Source organism: Neovison vison, chromosome 1, assembly GCF_020171115.1.
Source record: "Neovison vison isolate M4711 chromosome 1, ASM_NN_V1, whole genome shotgun sequence".
In the NCBI taxonomy this organism is placed as follows: domain Eukaryota; kingdom Metazoa; phylum Chordata; class Mammalia; order Carnivora; family Mustelidae; genus Neogale; species Neogale vison.
Window position 1 is genome coordinate 121,313,720 of NC_058091.1, and position 25,723 is coordinate 121,339,442.

The window sequence follows — 25,723 nt, forward strand, 5'->3', positions numbered from 1 at the left end:
TCACATCCATACCTTCCTTTCCCCTCCATTTCGAAGGAAATATACCATAGCCCATCTAAAAGGAATCCAGTGTCATAAAGCCACAAGCCATATGGAAGGAGGAGATGAACATGTCAGATAATATATTAACATGTAGAGCATTTAAAATATATGCACAGATCCCAAAGAGTATAGTTATGACTTTATTGGTTTGTTGTTGTTGTTGTTGTTGTTGTTGTTGTTGTTTGGTAAATTTGAAAATTCTTCCACTACCCTTTCCTATATACTATGAGAAGTGCCCTGTTCCAACATACAGTTCAGTTTAGACGTTTGTATCAGCCAGTGTCCAGTCAGGAGGCAGAAGCCAAATCAGTCATTTTAACAGGGAAAATCTGATAGAAAGAATTATTAAGAAAGAGGTATTTAATTATGAACGAGATAAAATAAAGCTCTATGGAAACCAGAAGTAGAAGATACAGTAAGCAGAAATTTCCTCTAGAACTGAGGTAGAGCATCCAAAAAACGGAATACATTTGAAAGAATAAGACTGACATTCTGTTTATTGGACCAGGTGGGACCAGAGTCCCCTGATAGGAAAGAAATTCACCAACATGCTGCAGACTAAGCCTGTTGGGCAGGAAAACCCTCACTAGAAAACTGGCAAGATTCCCTGGGAGGCAGCCCTCTAGAACACAACCTGCTTACGATGCCATACTCATTCACCCAAAGGCAAGAGAATCTAAGTCTTCTCCAAGCCACTGTCAGCAGCATTATAAGATCAAGGGGGAAATGACACCAAAACTAGGACACCTAGGTGGCTCACTCAGTACATGTCTTCCTTCAGCTCAGGTCATGATCCCAGAGTCCTGGGATCAAGTCCTGCTTTGGGTTCTCTCCTCCACAGGGAGTCTGCTTCTCTCTCTCTGCCTGCAACTCTCCCTGCATGTGCTCACTCAATCTCTCTCTGACAAATACATAAATAAAATCTTTTTTTAAAAACACAAAGAGTCCTTCTTGCTGCTGGGCCGTGCGTCGAGCCAACATTGAGGCATCCTCGTGATTCGACCTGACATGCCCACCCTCGTGACATCAAGGTGGCGTACTGGCAACAGGCTGGGCTCAGCTACATCCAGTACTCCCAGATCTGTGCAAAAGTAGTGAGAGATGCACTGAAGGCCGAGTTCAAAGCAAATGCTGAGAAGACTTCTGGCAGCACTGCAAAAATTGTGAAACTGAAAAAAGAGTAATCTACCCTGGCTAAAGCTTGAAATGCTACATTTTCCAAGGTAAAGATGTGTGGATCCATGTTATGACAGATTGAAAACGATCTCCCGGGGTGCCTGGGTGGCTCAGTGGGTTAAAGCCTCTGCCTTTGGCTGGGGTCATGATCCCGGGGTCCTGGGATCCAGCCGCACATCCGGCTCTGCTCGGAGAGGAGCCTGCTTCCCCCTCTCTCTCTCTGCCTGCCTCTCTGCCTGCTTGTGGTCTCTGTCTGTCAAATAAATTAAGGAAAAAAAATCTAAAAAAAAAAAGAAAGAAAGAAAACTATCTCCTTGCATGAAAAGAAATCCTGTCTTGTTCTCGATTGACAATGCCAATAAATTAAAATATGGTTCAAAAAAAAACAAAACAAAACAAAAGAAAAAAGCTTTTACTCCTGCTACATCTTGCTGTGTTCCCTCTGGTGCCCTGTAGGAATCCAGTGTCTGCATTCACAAAATCTGACTTGCATATGCCTCCCTGGATGAGTCTAATTGAAAAACAAAGGAGGAATGCCCAGAGCATTAGGCCTCCATCAAAATTTCTTGGCTGAAAGTGGCCACATTCTTACTGCAGCTCAAGGGTCTCATCTAGGGAGTAAATGTTTGAATTTTGAGGAGAAACAGGCACATGTGGTGCTCATGTACTTCATGAGCTCCTAGCCTCCTTGTCCTTACCACACGCTGCCCCACATATTATTGTCCTGACCATTAAGGCTACTCTTTCCTCCTTGCTTTGTGCTTGTGCTTGGTGTATTGATATGACCCCAATGAAACTGGAGACAAAGCTTGCCTGGAGGCCTTTTGCCACTAGAGTGTCTGGTCCCCAGGCCTCTCCTTTCACCTATGAAGGTGTCTGGAGGAGTCTTTTCATTCACCATCTCAGGGTTTGATGGCCAAACCCAACAGTGCACTAACTGACAAAGACTGTGCCAAATGTGCCACATGGCAAAAATGAAACATTTATGATATCCGGTATCAACAAGTAGGGCACATACAGGGTAGATTTTAATCAAAATACAGTGATTCGATAATGGGCAGTTTTCACACTTTTAGTTCCTCAACTTCCACATACACCATTTACTCACATTGGAACTTCCAAATAACAAAACAACAGCTGCACATTTTCACCCATCTACAGAGCTACACTTAAACAAGTAAAAAAGTTCTCACTCTTTCCCCAAAATGGAATAAACAGGCAGTCTCAGGCATTGAATCAGTTATATTTATTCCTTAAGTCCAGCCACACTCATTTGACTAATCTGTTACCTAGAGATTATATTTGAAATATTACCAGGGACAATTTGCATAAAATCATACTGGTTAGAAGGGAGAAGGAAAACAGATAATTAATACAAAGGACACATCTACATGACAAGAAAGAAATATGCAACCTGACTCCAGTCCTTTTCCTATTTTTGGTCACAGGCAGGAATTGAGATCTGTGACCTCCTGCTCCCACTTCCAATTCAGTGTCTTCCTCATCTCTCCCAGAACCACAACAGGTCGGTGTTCTAGTTCAGGAGCCAACAAACCTTTCTTCATTAAGGTCTGAGTCCTCAACAGTCTGGCTTCCTTGTGTTTCCTGTGGGTTATATCCACCTTTACAATTGGACTAGAAGTACTGAGAAGCCGTACATAGATTCTGGAACTGTGCTCATGGACAAAGCTTTCTGCAATTCATCCAGGGTCTGAAAACACTCATCTTCATTTACCTCTTTATTCTGGTAGCAGTTCCGTTCTCTCCAACTGTTGACTCACAAGGAAACCCAAACTCTCATTTCCCATTCCCTGAATTAATGCAGCACCAGTGTTTAAGAAATAACAGATATTTACTAAGGTTCATTAAGATAAGTATTCCAGAATAGGAAGCACGTACAATAGAATATTACACTCCAATCTTCTTCAAGTCCATTAGCCATACATTTCTTCAGAACTGTTCAGATGGACAATGTCTTTTAGTCAGAGTGCACATTTCCTAAAATAGAGCTGGTAACCCACCATAGCCTCTGGGTTCATCTGCACAACTCAAACTATATAAAATAAACACCATTTAATTTTTCAGCATAATTCAGACATCTTATTTCATATAAAAACAATACAAAGACTCCATGAAATAATGTTCATGATCAAAAGAAACATGACTTCCAATAGCAAAATTCAGCCAACCCCATTACAGCTGAAAAAGTCAACATTTATCTTCTACTACCTGAGCATAAGGCATGAACCGACTATTCTCATAAACTCACCCCAGCAGTCTATATCCAGAAAAGAAGGGCAAGCCACCTGGTCATTCAGGACTAACTTCAGAGGCTATTACCCCTGGGAATGCGCAGCTCCAGGAGGAGCCACTATGAGGAATCTGGGACAGGGTTGAAGCATTATGGGGACATAGCTTCAGGACCACAGGGGAGTAATGGAGATTCAGCCTCTGGGAGATCACCATCAACACCACAGCCTAAACTGAACCCCTGTCTTGAGAGGCTTGCAGGCTCCTCTGAAGAACAAGGAGGGTTATTAACAGGTACAGGGGGCTGCACAGGCGCACCCACCCCAGAGCAGATGGTCAGGGACACATCTCCTTCCCTCAACCTGAAGTATGGAAACAGAGTCCCAGAGGAGGAAGCAAGAGAGAAGGAGAAAAGGTGGGAACCATCAGTCATGTTGTAGAATGAGACATCCCCTTCCTTCAGGTCCAGGAAAACCCCTACCCTCTTGGGAATTGGCACAAAGTGTTCTGAAATATATGGGAGGGAAGAGAATGAATACATCCCCACAACCCAGAACCCGTTTTCTGGGGATTCCTGGTACCAGTCTTTCCTCTCCACATCTCTCCTACAGACCCCCAGGGCCCACTCACTTTTTTCTTCTGCATTCCTGATCTCCACCTCCCAGTAACAGCACCCTGATGTGATGCCTTCATGACCCAAGATGCTATAGAACCCAAATTCTGTGTATTTGGTTGAGTCCTTCAAGGTCACACTAGTCTTGTCATCAGAGACATCAAGGCTGGAATGGGCAGACTCTGGATCCAGACTGACAGACCCTGCAGAGACAGTTAGCAATCATTCAAGGACTTGCCTTACCACATAACAAGGCACACAACCACCACCCCACCCCCAGACACCTAGCTGCATTCAGGGAGGACCAAAGCTCCTGAGATGAGAGCCTTCTGGCTCAAGCACACAGCCCTCCAACCAGAAGAAGTAAGCATAAGACTGATCTGGGGGTTAGACATGTCACAGGGCCCTTGAGGGCCAGACTGGACTCCAACACTAAAGAATACCCATTTATATCCAGTATCAGTCACACCCAGTATTCCCAGCTTCATGACCTTTACCACCCCATCCCACCCCACCACCATTGATGACGCCAGCATCTGTATCACCACAGCAAGCTGAAGATGTCAGCAGCCATGGGATAGCAGTAGGAGCAACCAAACAACTGAAGTAACTCACAGGCCTGAAACTTCTCCTTCCGCCAATCTACAAGAAAACCACATTGCACAAATGTGAAAAACAAATCAGATACTTGAGGAGACTGTACAAACCAGTGTTAGTACCTATCTCTGAAATACACTGAACCAAGACTTATAGGGGAAAATGTTTTTAGAAGCTTTCACCTGATAAATTTATTTTTCACATACATTAATTCTCTCTCTCTCTCTTTTTCACACACACACCACATACACACACACACACACATGCACACTCTCTCTATCATACACCCACAGCCGTCATGTTACAATGTTCCCATGAAACCCAAGCCATAAAGCTTAACACCACTGAGGGGCTGGATACTGACCTAAAAAGAAGGCTCTTTGCACAGATTTCATTATCAAAATAGGCTTTCTCAATTTCTAGCCACATATCCATCCTGAAAGCTAAGTTTTCTTGAGAAAGAACCGAGGAGATCAAAATTTATGAGGCCTCCATTTACTTATAAAGAACTGGCTGAACTGAACTTGCAGGTTGACTCAAAGCCATGGTAGAGGCAATAGAACTTGGTGGATCTTCACTTGGAGGATGACTCTCAGCCATGGGTGAGGAGAACTCAGGATATGGCACCAGAGAAATCTTCCCTATCAAGAGGTAATGAAGAAGATTCAAGGAAGGAGAGAGAGAAGTTCAAAGCAAGAAAGACATGCATCTAGTGAAAGAAAGTAATGAATTTTCTTCCCTATATCATGGAGTATTGCAAGGAAAAACATCCCTGCTTCTCCCTATAATCACCTAGAGAGATCAAAAGCAGCAGGAGACACCACACATGATCAGCCCCCAAGTATGGCTGTGTCCTATCCCCAGAAACTGTGAATAAGTTTTGGCAGAGAGGACTTTACAGATGTGAGTAAGATTAAGGAACTAAAGATACAAATGCAGCAGGGGTGGAATAACAATTTCTCCAAAAACCTAGATGGAACCTCAAACCCAATTATCCTAAGGACAACATCAAGCTACCCTCTATAAAGTGAGGTCCTGAAATGAACAAGAGAAAAATAGAGGGACCCCATCCCTCAGTGACGCAAAGCATAAACTCCTCCAAACTTCATACTCCCTTTTGGGAAGAAGAAAAGTCAACTGATCACAGCAAATGTGTATCTGTCATTAGACCCTGAGAAGTCCGCATGGTAAAGCTGTTACCTCCGACAGGACAGAGACTCCAGAACAAAATTAGAACAATTATAAAATAAGAACAGGACACTTTCTCTAATATTTGCCGACAACATGGGACCCATATTCTGCAACCCTAGGATCACACTCCTCCCCCGACAACTTTGGAAGAGTGAGATGGCCTCATTATGTGAAGCAAACCCAGTTAGAGAATTAATTCAAAACACATTAACATAAATATAAGTCTTTTAAGGTATCTCTCAAACATGTATCAAGGAGTTTATTACTTTTTGTGCACCCAATAACTTGCATGTCCTCTGTGTACTTCAAACTCTAACAACCATGGCTGTCATTTGTGGTCTCTCTCCTACCCAAAGCCACCCAAACTGTCTCTTCTACTCTCAGTCACCCAAAGTGTCTCTGAGAGGAATCACAGGCTCTCTACTTTCCTTCCCATCTCCTCCTCTCTTCTCCAATCAGCTTTTTGTTCCCTGATTTACTCCCAAATTTTCTCTGGTAAACAATTTTCACTCCTCTGAGCTTCTCCTATTGAAATCCTCACACATTGCCCCTAATAAATCTATCCAGTACTGAGCTCATCAGGTAAATCCAGAATTCTCCTAAAAGGAGTGATAATTGTTGTGAACAATTATAAGTTACTGTCCTTTAAAAAATCAATTTCTTAATGCTATAATACAAACACGTTACATAAGATTTTGTATATAATGGTCAGAATATCACAAACCCATTACCAGAACTCCCTACACATCCTGGAGGCTCTGGATCTGAGAATCAGAACAGCTGACCTAAAGAAAACTACTTCCAAAACAACCATGGAGGTTTAGAGGAAGATACCTGGCTTGGACAAGGAGTCAGAGCATGCAGAAACAAAATGAAGACCATCACTCCAGAGAAACAGGGGGGGAAAAAAAAAAAAAAAAAACAGGAAAACCAAAGCAAGATCCAAAAAGAGGTAGGAATTTCAGGACAAAATGGATTCAGAAACAAAGATCCCTTAAGGAAGACCTGAGTCCTAAGCAGGCAAGCTTGATTTCTGAAATCTTCCAGAGACAGCAAATTCTGAAGTACACCGTCAATGCCATGGTCCAAATGCCCTTACAAATGAGCACTCTGTTGTCACTGTACCAACAAAACTATTAGTGAACAAGGTACATTCAGAGGGTGTTGCTAATTCTAACAGCAACCTACAGTAGAGGATGGGTCAGAATAGAGGCAGATCTGTGTTCCCAAGGACAGTCCCTGCAATCTTCAGAAGGACACAACAAACATAACAAGGAGATTAGGGACACCAACCCCATCCTGGTGTGAGGTCCAATGACAGAGAAGGTGGCACAGTGGAGGCTGGGAAGGTAAAGCCACGGGAAACTGAGTCACTTACCTGCATACAATTTAGCCTTCTTCAAGGCTGAAAGGGAAGACACTGTGGTGAGACATAAGCCAGAACAAGTCTGCATAGCATTGATCTACTGGCACTTGCCTCCTCTCTGTGCTACAGGTGACACTATAACAGAGTAAGGAGAGAGGCTAGAGAGGAGATACCCTCCTAACATGGGCAGACAATAGGATGTTCTGGGAAATTCCCTAGACCACAGGTCGGAGAGCCGGCATTGCAGGCTGAGTTCCATGCCTGCCAATTGCTGCTGTGTGACCTTTGCCAAGTTAGTGTTCTGAGTCTTAAAAACCACAACATTAAAATAAAAACTCTGAAAAACAAACAGAGGGTTTTGAAGGGAAGAGGGTGGGAGGTTGGGTGAGCCTGGTGGTGGGTATTATGGAGGGTACGTATTACATGGAAAACTGGGTTTACTGTATAAACAATGAATTCTGGAACACTGAAAAGAAATTTTTTTTAAAAAGATACATGTGGTTGAATAGTAAAACCATCAAAATGACAGTTAAATTAAAAATCAAAAGCACTTTTAACTATTCAACTTCTATTCTCCTACAGACAAGTGGACTCAAGAGTCAACCAAGAAAAACAATTTTAACCAGAAGAGACAAAATTTTAAAAATAAATAAATTCAGCAGAGTCCAAAGAGACAAATGAAAATAACACAGAATTGAACGACTGATTATGACATTAAGAATCTCTGGGGCGCCTGGGTGGCTCAGTGGGTTAAAGCCTCTGCCTTCAGCTCAGGTCGTGATCCCAGAGTCCTGGAATCGAGCCCCGCATTGGGCTCTCTGCTCCGCAGGGAGCCTGCTTTCTCCTCTCTCTGCCTGCCTCTCTGCTTACTTGTGATCGCTCTCTGTCAAATAAATAAATAAAATATTTAAAAAAAAAAAAAAAAGAATCTCTAAGGTAGGGGCGCCTGTGTGGCTCAGTGGGTTAAAGCCTCTGTCTTCAGCTCAGGTCATGATCCCAGAGTCCTGGGATCCTTCAGCATTGGGCTCTCTGCTCAGCGAGGAGCCTACTTCCTCCTCTCTCTTTGCCTGCCTCTCTGCCTACTCGTGATCTCTCTTTGTGTCAAATAAACAAATAAAATCTTTAAAAAAAAAAAAAAAAAAGAATCTCTAAGGTGGGGGTGCCTGGGTGGCTCAGTGGGTTAAAGCCTCTGCCTTCCGCTTACATCATAATCCCAGGGTCCTGGGATCAAACCCAAGTCAGGCTCTCTACTCGGTATGGAACCTGCTTCCCTTCCTCTCTCTCTGCCTGCCTCTCTGCCTACTTGTGATCTCTGTCTGTCAAATAAATAAATTAAATCTTTTTTTAAAAATCTCTAAGGTGAAAAAACTCATGTTATTCATTCAACTTTATGCACACAAGCATTGCAAGGCCAGTTATTTATATGCATTTGGTTTTCTGAACAACAGAAGAGACACAACTTCTGCAGAAACACTGAACCCGTAAGAGTCAGGTAGGCCTCCTGGGGCCAATGGAGAAGAATTTTAATCTCTAAAGAAATTTCATGTTTAAAAAGTTGGTAGCAGTGTGGGAGGTACTCAGCATAAATACAGTCAACATCTAAATTTGTTTCTTCTTTTTTTTAAGGGGTGCAGGGGGATTCAACAATAAGCCAAAATGTGCATTTCAAATAAATTTTCAATAAAAAATAGTATTCCTTCAAAGAAAAATACAGTGTCCAACCATTCTCGATTACCAAAAAAAAATGCATCATACTAACAAATTTCATCCACAAAATTTTTCTGAAATGAATTCCAATATCAATCACATCCCAAAATAAAGAAATTTTCACATGAAAAAAAATGTAAAATTTTTATTCCATCTGCTTTCAATTGCTTTAAAGTTCAAAAATTATACAATGTATGAAAATGTTTTAGGGAATAATATATACATTATTATACATTATACATACTTACATTATGAGTGTAAGAAATCATTATTACATCTAATGATTTCCAGGAAAGAGACATATGGGAAATAACACAAAAGAGGAGATTAATTAAGGACCAGGATGTTAGGTGAGCTCTAAGGTAAAATTGGCCAACATTCTCTGAAAACTTATCACTGGATCACTGACAGCTTATCCCATGACATTCTCGCCCAAGCTCTGCCCAGTTCTCTACCCAACACTTTGTGATCAGTACCTCCAGGAACGGGAGAGAAAAGACTCTCCCACAATGGTGTTATGTGAAGGGATCACATTCCTAAATTTAATGACCCCATTTATTTATATAGTTTCTCTAAAATGTTCCACAGTATTCAGGTTGACTGAGAACCAGTTGCAGTGAAGACTAAAATCCTACAAAGGAGGCGGGTAGATCAACCCAAGATGCACCACGGACTCCAGTGACCCCCATCACTCCAGGTTTCAAAGCACCATGTGCGAAACAATAGCCCAGCTGAGGAAAGCCCGTGGAGCAAGTTCTGCCTCCCACCAGTTTCCACCTCTGCACCAGGGATGGGTCCATGTGTCTCTGCATGAAACGGAGAGGGAAAGCTATGGCTTAGGGCGCAAGAGACCCAAGGACATCCGGACAGTCACTCACCAGCCAGGTAAACAGATTTCCTCCAATCTGAAAGGCAACATAAGAAACAAGTGAGCTGGGGCACCTGGGTGGCTCAGTGGGTTAAGCCGCTGCCTTCGGCTCAGGTCATGATTTCAGGGTCCTGGGATCGAGTCCCGCATCAGGCTCTCTGCTCAGCAGGAAGCCTGCTTCCCTCTCTCTCTCTCTCTGCCTGCCTCTCAGTCTACTTGTGATTTCTCTCTGTCAAATAAATAAATAATATCTTTAAAAAAAAAAAGAAAGAAAGAAACAAGTGAGCTAAGAACCAGAATGTCTCCTACAAATGTGACACAGAAACTTCTGGGAAAAGGACACAACGTACCAAGATTTGCTTGGAGTTCATCTGAAAAAAAGTGAAAAATACAGTTAAACTCCCATCACTAAGAGCAGAAAAGACTGTACCTGGAAAACCCACAAGAGCATCTGCATGTCTCCTAGAATATCTAACTCCAGACCCCTCAAGCCTCTACAGCCCCACCTGTCCTCTCTGGTCCTCCTCAGCCCCCTGCTCCTGGCCAAGGGCCTACTGTCTGCTTCTCCTCTGCACCAGCTTCCACACTTGTCTGCCTTGGCCCTGTCCTGCCTTACCTCTGGCCTTCAGCGCCTCCTCCTTTATCTGCTGGACCTCCTCCTTTTCTCTGTGCAGTTTCTCCCATTCCTGTGTCTCCTGGAGCTTTGCAGTATGTTCTCTCATGATGTAAAAGGCAGCCCCAGGGATTGGGAGCATCAGAACAGTCAGGATCACCATGAAAACTGGCTTCCAGGGAGAACTCTGAGGGAAGAAGGGTTCTGTGCCCAGCCAGACACCCCATCAGGGCACTGCTCTGACAGCCCAGCCCAGCCCAGCACACACAGGGACCCCCAATCAGACCATCCCACCCTTCTAGGAGTGGGAAGTAGTACTGACCTGGGATGAAAATGGCCATTGCCTTCTCCTGGCCCAGGATGGGGTTGAGAATTGAGCAGGTCACATTCCCTGAAGAGCTGTCCCTCACCACAAGAGTGGCCTCTATGGTGAACAGCCCTGCAGCATCTTGGGCTTGGGTCTCAGAGAATGTCAGGAACTTCTCTCCACTGAGAGCTCTCCACTGCACTTGGGGCTTTGGGAACCACCCTGAGGCCATGCACACAACTCGAACCCCGTCCTTCTCTGGCCCTGTGATGTGCACTTGAGGGGCAGAGCCCACACCTAAAGAGAGAAGGCAGAGAGCACAAGGAGGCCACCCAGAGCCAAGGGATTCCAGCAGAACCTTCCTGTACACAATACCATCCGCAGCACTGAGTTTTGGGGGCTCCTTGGGGGAGTGGTCCCTACAAGGATTAACGCAGGGATCCTGCCATGGAGAACAGAAGTGATGAAGTTCTAGAACCTAGGTGAGGTTCAGTGGGCTGAGGTCCGGAGCCGATGACCAAGAAAGAATTCTTGAGACATCTTTGGTGCAAAATGGTGGTTTATTAAAGCACAGGGACAGGACCCATGGGCAGGAAGAGCTGCTGCCCTGGGTTGTGAGAGATGGCAGGTTATGTACCCTGCGGTTGGGGGAAGGTGAGGGGAAGGGAGGTTTCAACAGAGCTTTCATATTCTAAAAAGGGCCCACAGGGTGCCAGGATACCAGGATACAGAGGCCTTGCCCTTGATCAATGTTGTCTTTAGACCAGCCATTAAGATTAAGATAGTTGGGAGACTTTTTGGTGGGATGTCACAATCCTGCTATCAATCGTCTTTGTTAGTGAGATTTAGGACATTTGTAAGCCAAAGGAGACTCCTGTCTAGCAGGATTGTGAGCTCGGCAAGTTAACTATTTGCTTATTGTTCATGGCAGTCAAGGCTGCCTGAGGGATGCTACACATATGACTAGGGGGAGCAGATGGGGGGGGGGAGTGCAAGGTGCCAGCTTTTTCTTTGTCCTCAGCCAGCCTCATGCTCCCTCAACAGAAGGAAGGAACGTGGGGACCTGTGGCAGGCCCAGAGAGCAGGCTCTTCTCCCCAACCATGAGGATGGGAATTCCATCACCCAGAGGGATAGAAGGAGGAATTTGGTTCCAGGATCTATCCTTCTCTGCTCTTCTCAACTCACACACTCTCCAGAGCATCTGCGGGCACACCCACTGCCACTCGGTCATCACTTCCACCAACTACATACCTCCTCATCTCACTCCCTAATATCCACATCTCTGGTTTACCTGTGCCAGGATTCCTCACAGATGCTTCAGACTCAAATCCTGAACTAATACATTTTGGCCTCAACTATGATAGGATAATGATGAAAATACCCCTAATCTTTCATTCTTCTTTACATCCAGCCAGCCCTCTGCCACCTATTGTTAATGCCTTCACACTCTGCTTCTGGGCTCCATCCTGTGACTTGACTCAGCCCCTGAGAGTTCAGGGAATGTGACTCTAGCAGAGGTTGGAAACTGCTTCCACCATTGCCTTGTCCTCTGCCACAGGACAGACATCTTCAGGCTAGAGCAGCCTTTCCAGCTGAAACTGTCCTACATCAACCGATAGCCACCTGGACAACACCAGCTGAGCAAACCCAGCCAAGGTCCACTGTCAGGACAAAATATATTAAAATAAGAGGCTTATTGCCCCTGTTGAAAATAGGGAAAGAGAGCCCCTTCCCAGCCTTTTCTTATAGCATTTACTTGAGGAAACTTGTGATTCTGGGTGTTTTCTCTCCTCTTTGAAATGCACATAAGTACTTTAAAAATAATAATAATTAGGCCTTTTGCCAGCTCTGTGATCCAAGAATGTGTTTCTCAAGGACTTGGGAGCCCTCGCTTTGAACTGCTCACACCAAGCAAGACAGCAGCCCTCTCTCCCCCTTCTCTGCCAGGGTAGGAGCCTAACCTCAGTGTACACCACGATGCACATGTAAAATCACCGCCTGTCATCACGATGGGAGAATCGGTTAAAAAAAAAACACTACTTTAACTTTTATTGTCTGCAAAACTCTTCATCTCTCCTTCTATTCTGAATGATCCCCTTGCTGGATTCTTGGCTGCAGATTTTTTTTTTTCCTTTTAGCACACTGAATATATCATACCACTTCATTCTGGCCTGCAGAGTTTCTGTTGAAAATTCCACTGAGTATATGTGAAAGTGTTGAATCACTATATTGAACACCTGAAATAAGTATAACACTCTATGTTAACTACACTGGAATTTTTTTTTTTAAGGTAGGAGAATTTGGTTTTCCTTGGAATAAAGCCAATTAGCTAACTTACAGGCTCACCCAATTTCCAAGAAAATATTAGGTGCCCATCTAGGACAAACAGTGCTGGCAAGTCCACCTACTTGAGAGCTCATAGCTGTTGATCCTGAGAACGTGATGGAATGAGTTCTGTCTGCGTATGGAAAAGATGAGATTTCTTCTGTCCTTGCATTTCTTAATAGAATCTCTGTGATGCACAGCCCATTATAGTTAATGCTAATTTAATAATAAAAAGGACCTTTCTTCCTACTATCTTAGAGACAAGATTCTGAGTTAGGAGATTATGTTTTTAATTATATTTCCCCTACGTGACTGAAGATTTGAGTAAGACCTAATAAGATTAGCCAAACACAGCCCAGATGAGCTGAACTCCTGAATGCCAGATTAAATACATGCTTGTTGTTACAGGCCACTGAGATTTCTATGTCTGTGTTACACAGCATTATAGCAGCAATCTGCAGCTTACACATAAAATCAATATATCGACCACTAAACAACAACAACAACAACAAAAAGACCTATGAGTACCTGAAGTCCCTTCTCTCCACACCTCTAAACCCTCCTTGTCCCCAAATCTCCTCACTCAGCTGGGTCTACTTTCCAAAACTCTCTGATGCTGGAGTGCTCCCTTCCCACCACACTGCCCCTACATGAATGCAGGGGGCCATCCTCTCCACCCCATAACTACATCCAGGCCTCCAATCTTGCTCACCTTCCATACACCTTCCATTACAGCTGCCAAAGCAAACCTGCCCTCACACACCTCACTCCACTGCTCTGTTGAAAATTCCCTCAGCCCTGCATCTAAGTGGCATAAGAGAACACAAAGCCTTTGATGATCTGGTATTACCACCCCCACTACGCCGAAAACAAAACTCCTATCCACTTCTCCTCAATCCCACCAACAGCATCCATCCGGGAGTACACACTCCAGGCCCAGGACAATTCAGTTGACTGCTCAGACCCACAATCACCATGCTGTGTATGTGCCACACAGATCCATCAACCGAAGGCCATTTCAGAACACTGTCTGCTTCACTCAAATATCTGCTCAAGTGTGTGTTACTCATGGGCTTCTCCTGATAAATCCCATCTCTGGGCACCTGGACCAGGAACACCTCTATATTCTGGAGAGTCACCTCTCACCACCCTCCCATTCACCTCCACACCAATCATGTGGCCTCGCTCTCTGCCCAGACTCACCAGCCACACTCCTCCCTCAGGTGTCTCATGTGAATGTTCTTCTGCTTGGAAATATCATCCCTAAAATATTAATTTGGCTAAGTCTCTACTCATTACCTTCTAATGTTGTCTATAACCTATCTATTTGGCTATTTATTGTCTGTATAATATAAACTCTACAGGGCAGGGAACTTTATTTGTTACGCTGAGATATCCAGGTGCAGAGAACATAGCTATCACGCACCAGGAGTTCTATATATTTATACTGAATAAATGAAGAGTGAAAGACCACTTTCCCTCTTGTATAAATTGAGGGCTATTAACTTAGACCCTGAGGTGGCTCCGAACGCCAATACTGCAGGTCTCTAAATATCGATCAGCAGCCCACCTGCCACCTTGAGTTCCACACTGGCCTCTTCATGGAAGATTCCCATTCGGAAGAAGCAGGTATACAGCCCATTGTCAAAAGCCTGGACATTGTGGATGCGCACTGCAGCCTCCCCCTGGATGAGGAAATCCTTCACCAGTGAGGTTCGCCCTCTGTACTGAGCCAACTGCTCTTCTGTCTGCTCCCGCTGGTTTTGATAGATGAGCACTGCTTCTGAGAACTTGGAGCGGAACCACCGCAGCTCCATATTCTCCACATCCATGGCCGGGGACACAAGACATGGCAGCGTGATGTCCGCACCCAGCACTGCCACAATGGGTTCGGAGGGGCCAATCACCATAAACTCCTCTGTGGACACAGACATAGGAGTGAGAAAGCTGGAGAGATGCAGGACAGGGAAGAGAACACACTGGCAGGAGGGAGGCCCTGACTGAGGGACTAAACTATGACAACTCCTAATGGGACAACTTTATCCTACAACAATTTTGAAACACAGAAATGGTGTCAAAGAGTCTCCTCAGAAGCCTATGCTCCTGACTCCAGGTCCTTCCATGAAGGACTCTCTAACTTAGTAGGTCCAACCTTCCACAGGCATCACAATCACCAGGAAGGCCTGTGGAACACAGACTGCTGGGCTTTACCCCCAGGCCTCCTGGTTCAGTAGATCTGGAGTGGGTCCAAAAATGTGCATTTCTGAGGAGGTGGTAAGAAGCTGATACTGACATTCCAGAGACCACACTCTAAAAACCACAGCTCTAACCTGCCTCCTCTTAGGACAAGACTGAAAACTCACCAAAGAGCACTACTGTGGCCTAGGGGTAACATCCTCTTCATTGCAGCACACCTGAAACTTTCCTACACCTGCTCCTAAAGTTATTGTTTTTGCCCACGTCTTTGTCTTCTACTGAATTATATGTGTGCTAGAAACTAGACCTCACAGCTACTTCCATTAAAACCTGCCTTCAGGGGCGCCTGGGTGGCTCAGTGGATTGGAGCCTCTGCCTTCGTCTCGGGTCATGGTCCCAGGGTCCTGGGATCGAGCCCCGCGTCGGGCTCTCTGCTCGGCGGGGAGCCTGCTTCCTCCTCTCTCTCTGCCTGCCTCTCTGCCTACTTGTGGTCTCTGTCTGTCAAATAAATAAATAAATAAACAAAAACCTGCCTTCACTCCACTGCTCACAAGACCCAAATTACTACCTGTTACCAAAGAGGGTTCATCCCACTGCCCCCAGCCCCTCGCAGGCCTTGGTCTTCTAAGACCTGGTCGATATGTCACACCAGGACACTTCTGCAGGACAAACCCCACCAGACAACCAAACACTGACTTCTCAGCTCCTGTGCTACTCAAATTTGGCTGAGTCACTATCTGTCTCACCTGGGGGATGACAATTACTAGCCTCCCTGTGACATCCTCCCTCCAGTCAATGTCTGTGAACCTTTAAACCTGTAACCAAAACCATGTGCCTCCTCTACCAAAGCCCTTCAATGATTCTGCAGTTGCCCAAGTGATCCTGAGCCCATTAAGGAAGACCCTCCCTGCTCTCTGATCCTCAACTCCTGCTTCTCTCCCCCTCATTCACTCTGCTCGGGCCAACACTCACCTCCTCTGCTCCTTGAACACCCAGGCACACTGTGAGCTTTGTATGACTGCTCCTCACTGTGGAGAACCTCTTCCCATGGGATCCAGATAGGCTCCTCCCACCTCTTCCATGTATTTGTTCCCATCTCACTACATACAGTGACCACCTTATGGAGCACTGCTGCCTGCCCACTTGCCATCCTGCAGCCCTGACTGGCCCACCTGCTCTACGTCCTTGTCCTATGCTCTCTCCACTAACAGACATGGACTGTACGCGGTTCTGGTACAGGACAAGTACTCACTGTCCCTGCCAGAATGTAAGCTCTGTAAAGAAAGAGACTGTCTGCTTTGTACACAGAGTAGCACCTAACATGTACTCAGTGCCCTATAAATATTTGTGAAATAGAAGTACCAGTAAAGCCAGGAAAGAAAAAAATAAAGGGACAATTATTTTCATACTTTTCATAGGGAAATTCACATTTTTTACTTTAGAGACTTAAACTCATTAGAGAACTGTCATGCTCCCCTGCCCTTATTTTGCAGTTCTGGGATTCTTCTTATGTGTTTAATTTCAAATAGCAATTGGGGCATCTCCAGAATCTGGGTAGAGCCCGGGACTCCACCAATCCTGATGGAGACACCAGCAGAGCTCTGGGGGCTCTCACCCACCCCAGGGAGACACAGGGAGGGTGAGGGGACACAATCACCTGCAGAGCCCCCAGTAGGCAGCTGGAAGAGGAGAAGCAGGGAGGGGAGATGGGCGAGCAAAGAGCCCCTGCAGCAATCCTCCATTTCCTCAGAGCTGGGGAGACACAGGGCAGGGGGCAGGTGACACATCCAGAGAAGAAGCAAGGCCAGCCCACAGTTCTGGGCCTCAGAGCAGACAGCAGGGCTCAGGGCTGGCAACAGTCCCCAGTAGGAGCACAGCATTTTCTACTGCTCAGTATGCTGATGGGTGGGGGCCCCACAACCCTGATGCCAAGAAAGCCCTCCTAACCCTTTGGAAACTTGCCCAGCCTGCTCTGCCCACAGGACCAGACCCTTCCCACCTCAGCACAGAGGCCTGCTCCACATCTGCATGAGTCACGGGACACCACAGATGTCCGGGAACAAAAGGCGTAGACTCAGGGCCCTCCCCATGAAGGACACACCAGCTCCTGTGTGCTGTTCTTCTGCTGCCCCCTAATTATGACCAGAGAATGACTGAGAAGCATGACAACCAGACTGCGTCCTCCTCAAGGACACTGTGGCTCCCACCACAGGCACGTTGTTCTGGGGTCCTTTGATAGGTGAGTTCATCCTGATTTCAGCTCTTGTCTCCTGCAGCCCTTTTCTGCTCAGGACCAAGGACATGGACTTGCTCATAGCTGAAGCCAGACAATTCCCCATGAATGGTTAACCCTCATCTTTTCTATCTTTGAGGAGTTTCTGACTCAGGATAAAGGATCCCAGCAGAGCAGTGGGAAGCACAGGATAAAATGAGACCTGGTCAGAAAGAAGGGCTCAAACCACTGACCTTGAAGGGGGACGGGGGCAGCCAGTGGTCCTGGGAAGGACAGATTCTGGGGCTGACTGCTAAGGTCTCCTCCACACTCAGCCACCTGCTGTGGGAATCACCTGAGGCAAGTTTCTTGACCTGCTCTGCCCCAAGTCCTATCTGCAATATGGAGAGAGTAATAAGATCTCATCCCACGGCATAAGAAGTATCCTATGAATTTATGTATGGAGAGTCAGTGCACATTAGAACAGTGCCTGTTCCTAGGAATGCTACAGAAATGTCATTAAGTAAATGAGTAAAGTGGAGTCCCCACTGTAGTTGTCCTGGGTCCTCTCAGAGCCTCATTATTATTCACTCCAGCTCCCCAGCCCCACCATGATCTTGTCTACCTCTTCCCAAGCATCTGCTCCCCACTTACCTCTTCTTGTCCAGCAGGTGTCTTCAGAACCCACTCACCTGCTTGAAAACCTGGGGCTTCTGGAGCGTCTCCAACTCAGTACTGTGAGACCTCAGCCAGCCCCAAATCTGCTCTCAGAGATTGCACATGCAGTTCACTGCTCAAGCCCCAAAGCCTGCTCCTGCTCCAGGTGCCACAGGCTCCTCTTGTCTGAGAGGCAGCTGGTTCCAGGAGAGCGGAGAAGCACAGCCTGGCACAGGTTGCAGAGGTCTTAGTTGAAACAGGGACCTGGGGCACTCAGCACTCCCAGATAGAAGAATCCTGCGCTGCTCCTTCCACCATTTGAAAGTGAAAGCTTACAAAATGCAACCCTAGCAGATTCTGCCCTGCCCTCTGGACGGTGCACCCTAGTTATCAGGAAGGAAACAGCATGATCAGAGCCACAGAAACAGGGCAGGTACAGATATACGGACCCACTCTGCAGGGGAACACAGAGACGGAGACTCTGTAATCCTTTGTTGAACAACTGCCACTCTCCAGGTTGGCTAGCTTCTAGACCAGAAGTAAGGAGTGTGTGTGGCACAGCCAAGATTAAGAAAGCCTTATGCTTGGGGCTACTTGTACTTTCTGTTCACTACCAAAACTATTCTGTTCATTGGTGAATCCTGTCAGCTGGTGAATGCTATGTGGCAGGAGCCTTTGAAAAGCCCCCAGTGTACCTGCTTTGCTTTTTATCACCAGGAGGTAATCCAGGTGCTCCCCACAGCGTGGCCACAGAGGGGTTAAACCTGAGCATCACAGAATCTTCCAGGACCAGCTATAGGACCCTGGCCCTGCCCCAGCTGATTGGACAGCACCCTGTGGCTTCTTAATACTGTACTATCACACAAGGCTGAGTACATCACTTATTTTTTTTTAAAGGTTTTATTTATTTATTTGACAGACAGAGATCACAAGTAGGCAGAGAGGCAGGCGGGGGTGGGGGGAGCAGGCTCCCTGCTGAGCAGAGATCCCTATCGGGGTTCGATCCCAGGACTCTGGGATCATGATCTGAGCAGAAGGCAGAGGCTTTAACCCACTGGGCCATCCAGGTGCCCCACTGTGTACATCATTCAGCCCCTCCCCGCCAGGCCACAGTGTGCAGCAGGAAAGGCAGATTCCGTGGTCTCTGAAAGAACACCACGGAGCACTAGGGCTTCTTTTCCAGCCCCTCCCTTCCTGCAGTTCCCCATCTCAGTGAAGGATACCTGGGTTCACCCAGTTATGTCTGCCAGAAACTGGAGGGTCATTCCACCACACACTCCACTTTCCCACACACTTCCACTTTCTGCTGCCAGTGCACCAGAAAGTTCAAGACTTTTCTCTAATCCATATCCATGGGTTCCTTCTAGCTCCACACCCATCTCACTTCCCCCCTCACCCAGACACGGTGTCCCTGCTTCCCCATGGACTTCCCCGCCCACCTCCAGCCCCACCCTCTCAAGTTCATTTTCCATCCAAGGTTGTAACCTCTCAAATCATCTTATATCATCTCTGCTTCACCCCTTCCAGGGATCCTCCTGCTAAACCTCTTGTCTGTGGCTCCCGGGCCCAGCTTCCTCTCTGACTTCATTCCACTGCTCCCAGTGCTCCCTCCTGGCCTGGCAGCATTCCTCCAGTTCACGGAGCTTTCCCAGCCTCAGGCCTTCTCACAAGCCTCTGGATGTTCCTGTTCTCTCTCATCCCCCAAACTGGTCACCATTTCAGTCTCACCTAAAGTGACCTCCCTCAGAGGGGCCTTCGTCAACCTGCTCATCCCCATCTGAGCCCCATACACGTGCTTGTTGGGGTTTAGTGGTACCCTGTCCTACCCCACAGCCCTGACATGTGATCTTCTGTGGAATGTCCGTGGCATCCACAAAGGGAGGCACTGTGTGCCCTGGTCACGTGTCCAGCACACAGCAAACACTCGGGAAACTTTGCCTGAGCTCCTGTGCAGAGAAGTCACCTCAGCAGCACGTTGGCTTCTCTGTCCAATTTGGAAAACACTTCAGTCCACTGAGAAACAGAAAGACTCTTAACTCTGATCTGAACAAATCAGCCCCTGCATAGATACAACTCCACGTCTTCTCTGCTCTTTATTTCTTCCTACCTCAAACATCTATGCATCCCTGAAACATCACTGGAATAGAACCATCAGACTCAACCATCTTGTTTGCTCCCTCAAGCCCCCCAGTCCTTGAGTGTTCATATGCTAAGTGACTGGTGTTAAGATACCAGTTTGGGCTAGAGCCTCCCTGGCCCCACTTCTCCAGGTTGTTGTCATTATTGTCTTCATTCTATGGGTGAGGAAACCATTCTCTCAGAGTTCAATCACAATCACAATCACACACTCAGCAAAACCTCTCCCAGTCTGCATTCACTTTCAATTTTTCTGAGTGATCCACTAAATTTTTTTCATGAAGCAATGACTGATGGACCCACTGATGCATGGGAGTGATTGCTTTATACCCGAATGTGTGGTCTAAAATATTAAAAACTCTGGGCAGCAGCACCTGGGTAGCTCAATTGTTAAGCTTCCAACTCAGCTCAGGTCATGATCTCAGGATCCTTGGAATGAGATCTGTGTTGTACTCCCCACTGGGCGCTGAGTCTGCTTGTCCTTCTCTCTCCCTGTCCACACATCCCCGACTGCTCCCCTCCCCCTCCCAAATAAATAAATAAATAAACTTTTTTTAAAAGATTTCATTTTAATATTTATTTGACAGACAGAGTTCACAAGTAGGCAGAGAGGCAGGCAGAGAGAGAGGGGGAAGCAGGCTCCCTGCTGAGCAGAGAGCCCGATGCAGGGCTCAATCCCAGGACCCTGGGACCATGACCTGAGCCAAAGGCAGAAGCTTTAACCCACTGAGTCACCCAGGTACCCCAAATAAATAAACTTTTTAAATGACATAAAAGATAAAGATATGTATATATATCACTTCTTCTTTATCCATTCATCTGTTGATGGACATCTAGGTTCTTTCCATAGTTTGGCTATTTGGACACTGCTGCTATAAACATTTGGGTGCATGTGCCCCTTCGGATCACTATATTTGTATCTTTAGGGTAAATACCCAGTAATGTGATTGCTGGGTCATAGGGTAGCTCTACTTTCAACTTTTTGAAGAACCTCCATGGTGTTTTCCAGAGTGGTTGTACCAGTCTGCATTCCCACCAACAGTGTAGGAGGGTTCCCCTTTCTCTGCAGTCTTGCCAGCACCTGTCATTTCCTGACTTGTTAATTTTAGCCATTCTGACTGGTGTGAGGTGGTATCTCATTGTGGTTTTTATTTGTATTTCCCTGATACCAAGTGGTGTGGAGCACTTTTTCATGTCTGTTGGCCATATGGATGTCTTCTTTGCAGAAATGTCTGTTCACATCCTCTGCCCACTTCTTGATTGGATTATTGGTTCTTTGGGTGTTGAATTTGAGAAGTTCTTTATAGATTTTGGATACCAGCCCTTTATCTGATATGTCATTTGCAAATACCTTCTCCCATTCTGTCAGTTGTCTTTTGGTTTTCTTGACTATTTCCTTTGCTGTACAAAAGCTTTTGATCTTGATGAAGTCCCAATAGTTCATTTTTGCCCTTGCTCCCCTTGCCTTTGGTGATGTTTCTAGGAAGAAGTTACTGAGGCTGAGGTCGAAGAGGTTGCTGCCTTTGTTTTCTTCAAGGATTTTGATGGATTCCTTTCTCACATTGAGGTCTTTCATCCATTTGGATTCTATTTTTGTGTGTGGTGTAAGGAAATGTCCCAGTTTCACATTTCTGCATGTGGCTGTCCAATTTTCTCAGCACCATTTGCTGAACACACTGTCTTTTTTCCATTGGACATTCTTTTCTGCTTTGTCGAAGATTAGTTGACCATAGAGTTGAGGGTCTGTTTCTGGGCTCTCTATTCTGTTCCACTGATCTATGTGTCTGTGTTTGTGCCAGTACCATACTGTCTTGATGATGACAGCTTTGTAATAGAGCTTGAAGTCTGGAATGGTGATGCCACCAACTTTGGCTTTCTTTTTCAACATTCCTCTGGCTATTCCTCTGGCTATTTCTGGTTCCATATAAATTTTAGGATTATTTGTTCCATTTCTTTGAAAAAATGGGTGGGATTTTGATAGAGATTGCATTAAATGTGTAGATTGCTGTAGGTAGCATAGACATTTTCACAATATTTGTTCTTCCAATCCAGGAGCATGGAACATTTTTCCATTTCTTTGTGTCTTCCTCAATTTCTTTCATGAGTACTTTATAGTTTTTTGAGTATAGATTCTGTGCCTCTTTGGTTAGGTTTATTCCTAGGTATCTTATGGTTTTGGGTGCAATTGTAAATGGGATTGACTCCTTAATTTCTCTTTCTTCTGTCTTGTTGTTGGTGTAGAGAAATGCAACTGATTTCTGTGCATTGATTTTATATCCTGATACTTTACTGAATTCCTGTACAAGTTCTAGCAGATTTAGAGTGGAGCCTCTTGGGTTTTCCACATAAAGTATCATATCATCTGCAAAGAGTGATAGTTTGACTTCTTCTTTGCCAATTTGGATGCCTTTAATTTCTTTTTGTTGTCTAACTGTACAGCACAGAAAAGTTTTAAGAGGTATTTTCTGTTTGTTTGGTACCTGGAAAAAAGTGAAAAATAACAGGAAACACACAAACATAGGTACATACACACATGTACACACACATGAGGTGATAGTTTCTGTGTGGACTTGAAAATCTGTCCTTCTAAGTTAAAAATAGAGTTATCCTATGACTCAAGAATTGCACTACTAGGTATTTATGTAAATAATACAAACATAGTGATTCAAAGGGGCACCTGCACCCCCAATATTTATAGCAGCAATGTCCACAATAGCCAAACTAAGGAAAGAGTCCCGATGGCCAACAACAGATGAATGGATAAAGTAGATGTTGTACATAGAGAGAGTGTGGACTATTTCTCAGCCATCAAAAAGAATGAAATCTTCCCATTTACAAGGATGTGAATGGAAATAGAAGACATTATGTTAAGTGATATAAGTCAGTCAGGGTAAGACAAACTACATATGATTTCACTCATATGTGGAATTTAAGCAAGAAAACTGATGAGCATAGGGAAAGAGATGGAAAAATAAAATAAGATGAAATCAGAGAGGGAGACAAACCATAAAAGATTCTTAACTCTAGGAAACAAACTGAGGGTTGCTGGAGGGGAGATGGGAGGGGGATGGGGTAACTGGGCAATAGGCATTAAGTAAGACATATAATATAATGAGCACTGGGTGTTATAAACAACTGATGAATCCCTAAATTCTACCCCTGAAACTAAAATACGCTAAAGTTAATTAAATTGATCTTAAATAAAATAAAATAAAATTTTGCCTTTCTCTTCTAACCAGCACGACCCTGGCTAATGGGCTGAGCTCTCCCCTGACAGTCTGCTAAGGACAGGCCAAGGGCTCAGTGGGAATGATCACTATCCTCTGAGCCTGCACATTTGCCCCTTTGGAGAGCACAGCCCCTCCCAGTGGAGACTGTCATCCTATAACTGAAATATCCAACCAACGGTGCCTCAGAAAATTCCTAAGACTTTACACACTTTCAGGAATGGGGCCTGGCCAGGACCACCCAGAGGTCAGCTGCAAAGCCCACCTGGCCAGGGGCACCTGCCCCAGCACCCTCTGAGTGGGCAAGCCAATCTGCTTCCAAAGTCTGAGATTCCAGCAACATGAAGAGGCATCACTCCCACCCACGTTCTCTGAGCTCTAGGAAAGCAAAGAGTGACAGCAGGGAGAAAAACATTTTACAGGAATTTTAATAAATTTTGGGCACCTGGTGGCTCTGTTGGTTAAGCATCTGCCTTGAGGCAGAGGTCATGATCTTGGGGTCCTGGGATCGAGTCTTGCATCGGGCTCTCCACTCAGCGGGGAGTCTGCTTCTCTCTCTTCTTCTCACTCTCACTCTCTCTCTCTCAAATAAATGAATAAAAAAATCTTTTAAAAAAACAAAATTTTAATAAATTTTATTACACTCACCAATTAGCAAAAGATAGATAAGAAATTAAAAGGAAAGGAAGCTGAGAGGAAGATGGCAAAAGAATGGAAAGAGCAGGGGGAAAAAGAAAGAATGGAAAGAACAGGAAGGAAGAAGGGAGAGAGGCAGGGAGAAGAGAAAAGGAAGGAGCAGCTTCTCATTGCATTCAGTCCTGATATATCTGGGGACAAGACACAGGTCTGCCCAGAGTGTCTCAAGCAGGTTTCCCAGTCCCTGAGATGTAGTGAATGATTTGCAGAGAGCAAGTGCATGTACTGAGCAATGGGTGACCCATGGAGTGACCTGGAAGAATTTACTCCCTCTTCCAATCCCATGTTGGTCAGGCCCATCCAAGGTCAAGGCTGAAGCAGGTAGTCCAGGGGCGGTGGGGGATGGGGGAGTTGTGAATGCCAAGTTATGGGAAAGGGCCTGGAGAACTGGCAAGTTGGCCTCTGACCTTGAAAGAATCAGAGAGGCCTGGGGGAGAAAAGGCAGGAAAAGCCCTGACCAACCATGAGAGGCTAATTCTAACAGTCCCCAAGATGCCTGACACCCTGTTCCTCCGTGTCAGAAAGACATGTCTCCATAAGACATAAGCTGAAGCCGTGGGTCAGGCCCCTGCTCTCTGCTGACCCTCACGTAATATTCAGGCCCACCATTTATCAAGGGCCACTTTATTCTGAACATGAGGAATTTTATTTCAATAAATGTACTCTAGGGGCGCCTGGGCGGCTCAGTGGGTTAAAGCCTCTGCCTTCGGCTCAGGTCATGATCCCAGGGTCCTGGGATGGAGCCCCACATCAGGCTCTCTGCTCAGCAGGGAGCCTGCTTCTTCCTCTCTCCTTGCCTGTTTCTCTGCCTACTTGTGATCGCCATCTGTCAAATAAATAAATAATTTTAAATAAATAAATAAATGTACTCTAATCCTCAGAGAAGAACCTTTGTTCATTTTAAAGCTGAGAGACAAGCTGAACAAGAGGAAGGGACCTGCCCAGGGTCACGTGGTTCTGTGACCAAACCCTGGAGGAGCCAGGTCCACCCCAAAGCTCATCTGAGCTCTAAACAGAGAGCAGCAGGCTGGGGCCCAGAAATCAGAGAGGGAAGCAGCAGGACCTCACTGGGAGGCCACCAGACAGGCAGCTGGGAGGGGACAGTCACCCTGAGGCCCTTAGCTCTTTCAAGTTCCATCAGGTTCTGCTGCCCCCTAGTGACCAGAACGCACAACACTGAAGGAGGACTTCCCTGGGGGAGGATAGAGAGATAAAGGGAATGTGCTATACAAACAAGGAATCTTAGAAATGTGGATGGAACACAGGAAACCAGACACAGAAGACCACCCTCTACAGGATACCTGAAAGATGAAGTTAGAGAACAGGCACAGATCTGTGGTGGGAGAAGTCGATGAGTTTCCCTGACACTGAGAGGGCAGTTAGTACAGGAAGACACCAGAGAGTGTCCTGGGGGGTGCGGCCTAATTCACATACTTACTCACTTCCTGAAGTTAGTTTACTCATTTAATTTATTAGCCCTATTTTATTTCTTTATTTTAATTGAATATTATTCATTTTTTAAGAACACAGGAAAGTGCTAGGA

General features: G+C 45.6%; 2 protein-coding genes across 2 annotated transcripts; one reads left to right on the plus strand and one right to left on the minus strand.

Annotated features, from left to right (window-relative positions):
- The first annotated feature begins 590 nt into the window (after positions 1-590).
- Positions 591-1,352, plus strand: LOC122906212 (ATP synthase subunit epsilon, mitochondrial-like). The gene is made up of 2 exons (XM_044247974.1): positions 591-608; positions 1,074-1,352. The coding sequence occupies exons 1-2, from the start codon at positions 591-593 to the stop codon at positions 1,224-1,226; spliced, it is 171 nt and encodes a 56-aa protein (XP_044103909.1). The 3' UTR covers positions 1,227-1,352.
- A 2,267-nt stretch (positions 1,353-3,619) lies between these two features.
- On the minus strand, positions 3,620-16,402 carry LOC122911265 (butyrophilin-like protein 1). The gene is made up of 9 exons (XM_044255779.1): positions 16,225-16,402; positions 14,627-14,974; positions 10,746-11,027; positions 10,427-10,627; positions 10,161-10,181; positions 9,821-9,847; positions 7,248-7,274; positions 4,697-4,723; positions 3,620-4,284 (listed from the first exon to the last, which is right to left on the minus strand). Exons 1-9 carry the CDS (start codon positions 16,400-16,402, stop codon positions 3,620-3,622), a joined length of 1,776 nt encoding a protein of 591 aa, XP_044111714.1.
- Positions 16,403-25,723: the final 9,321 nt, after the last annotated feature.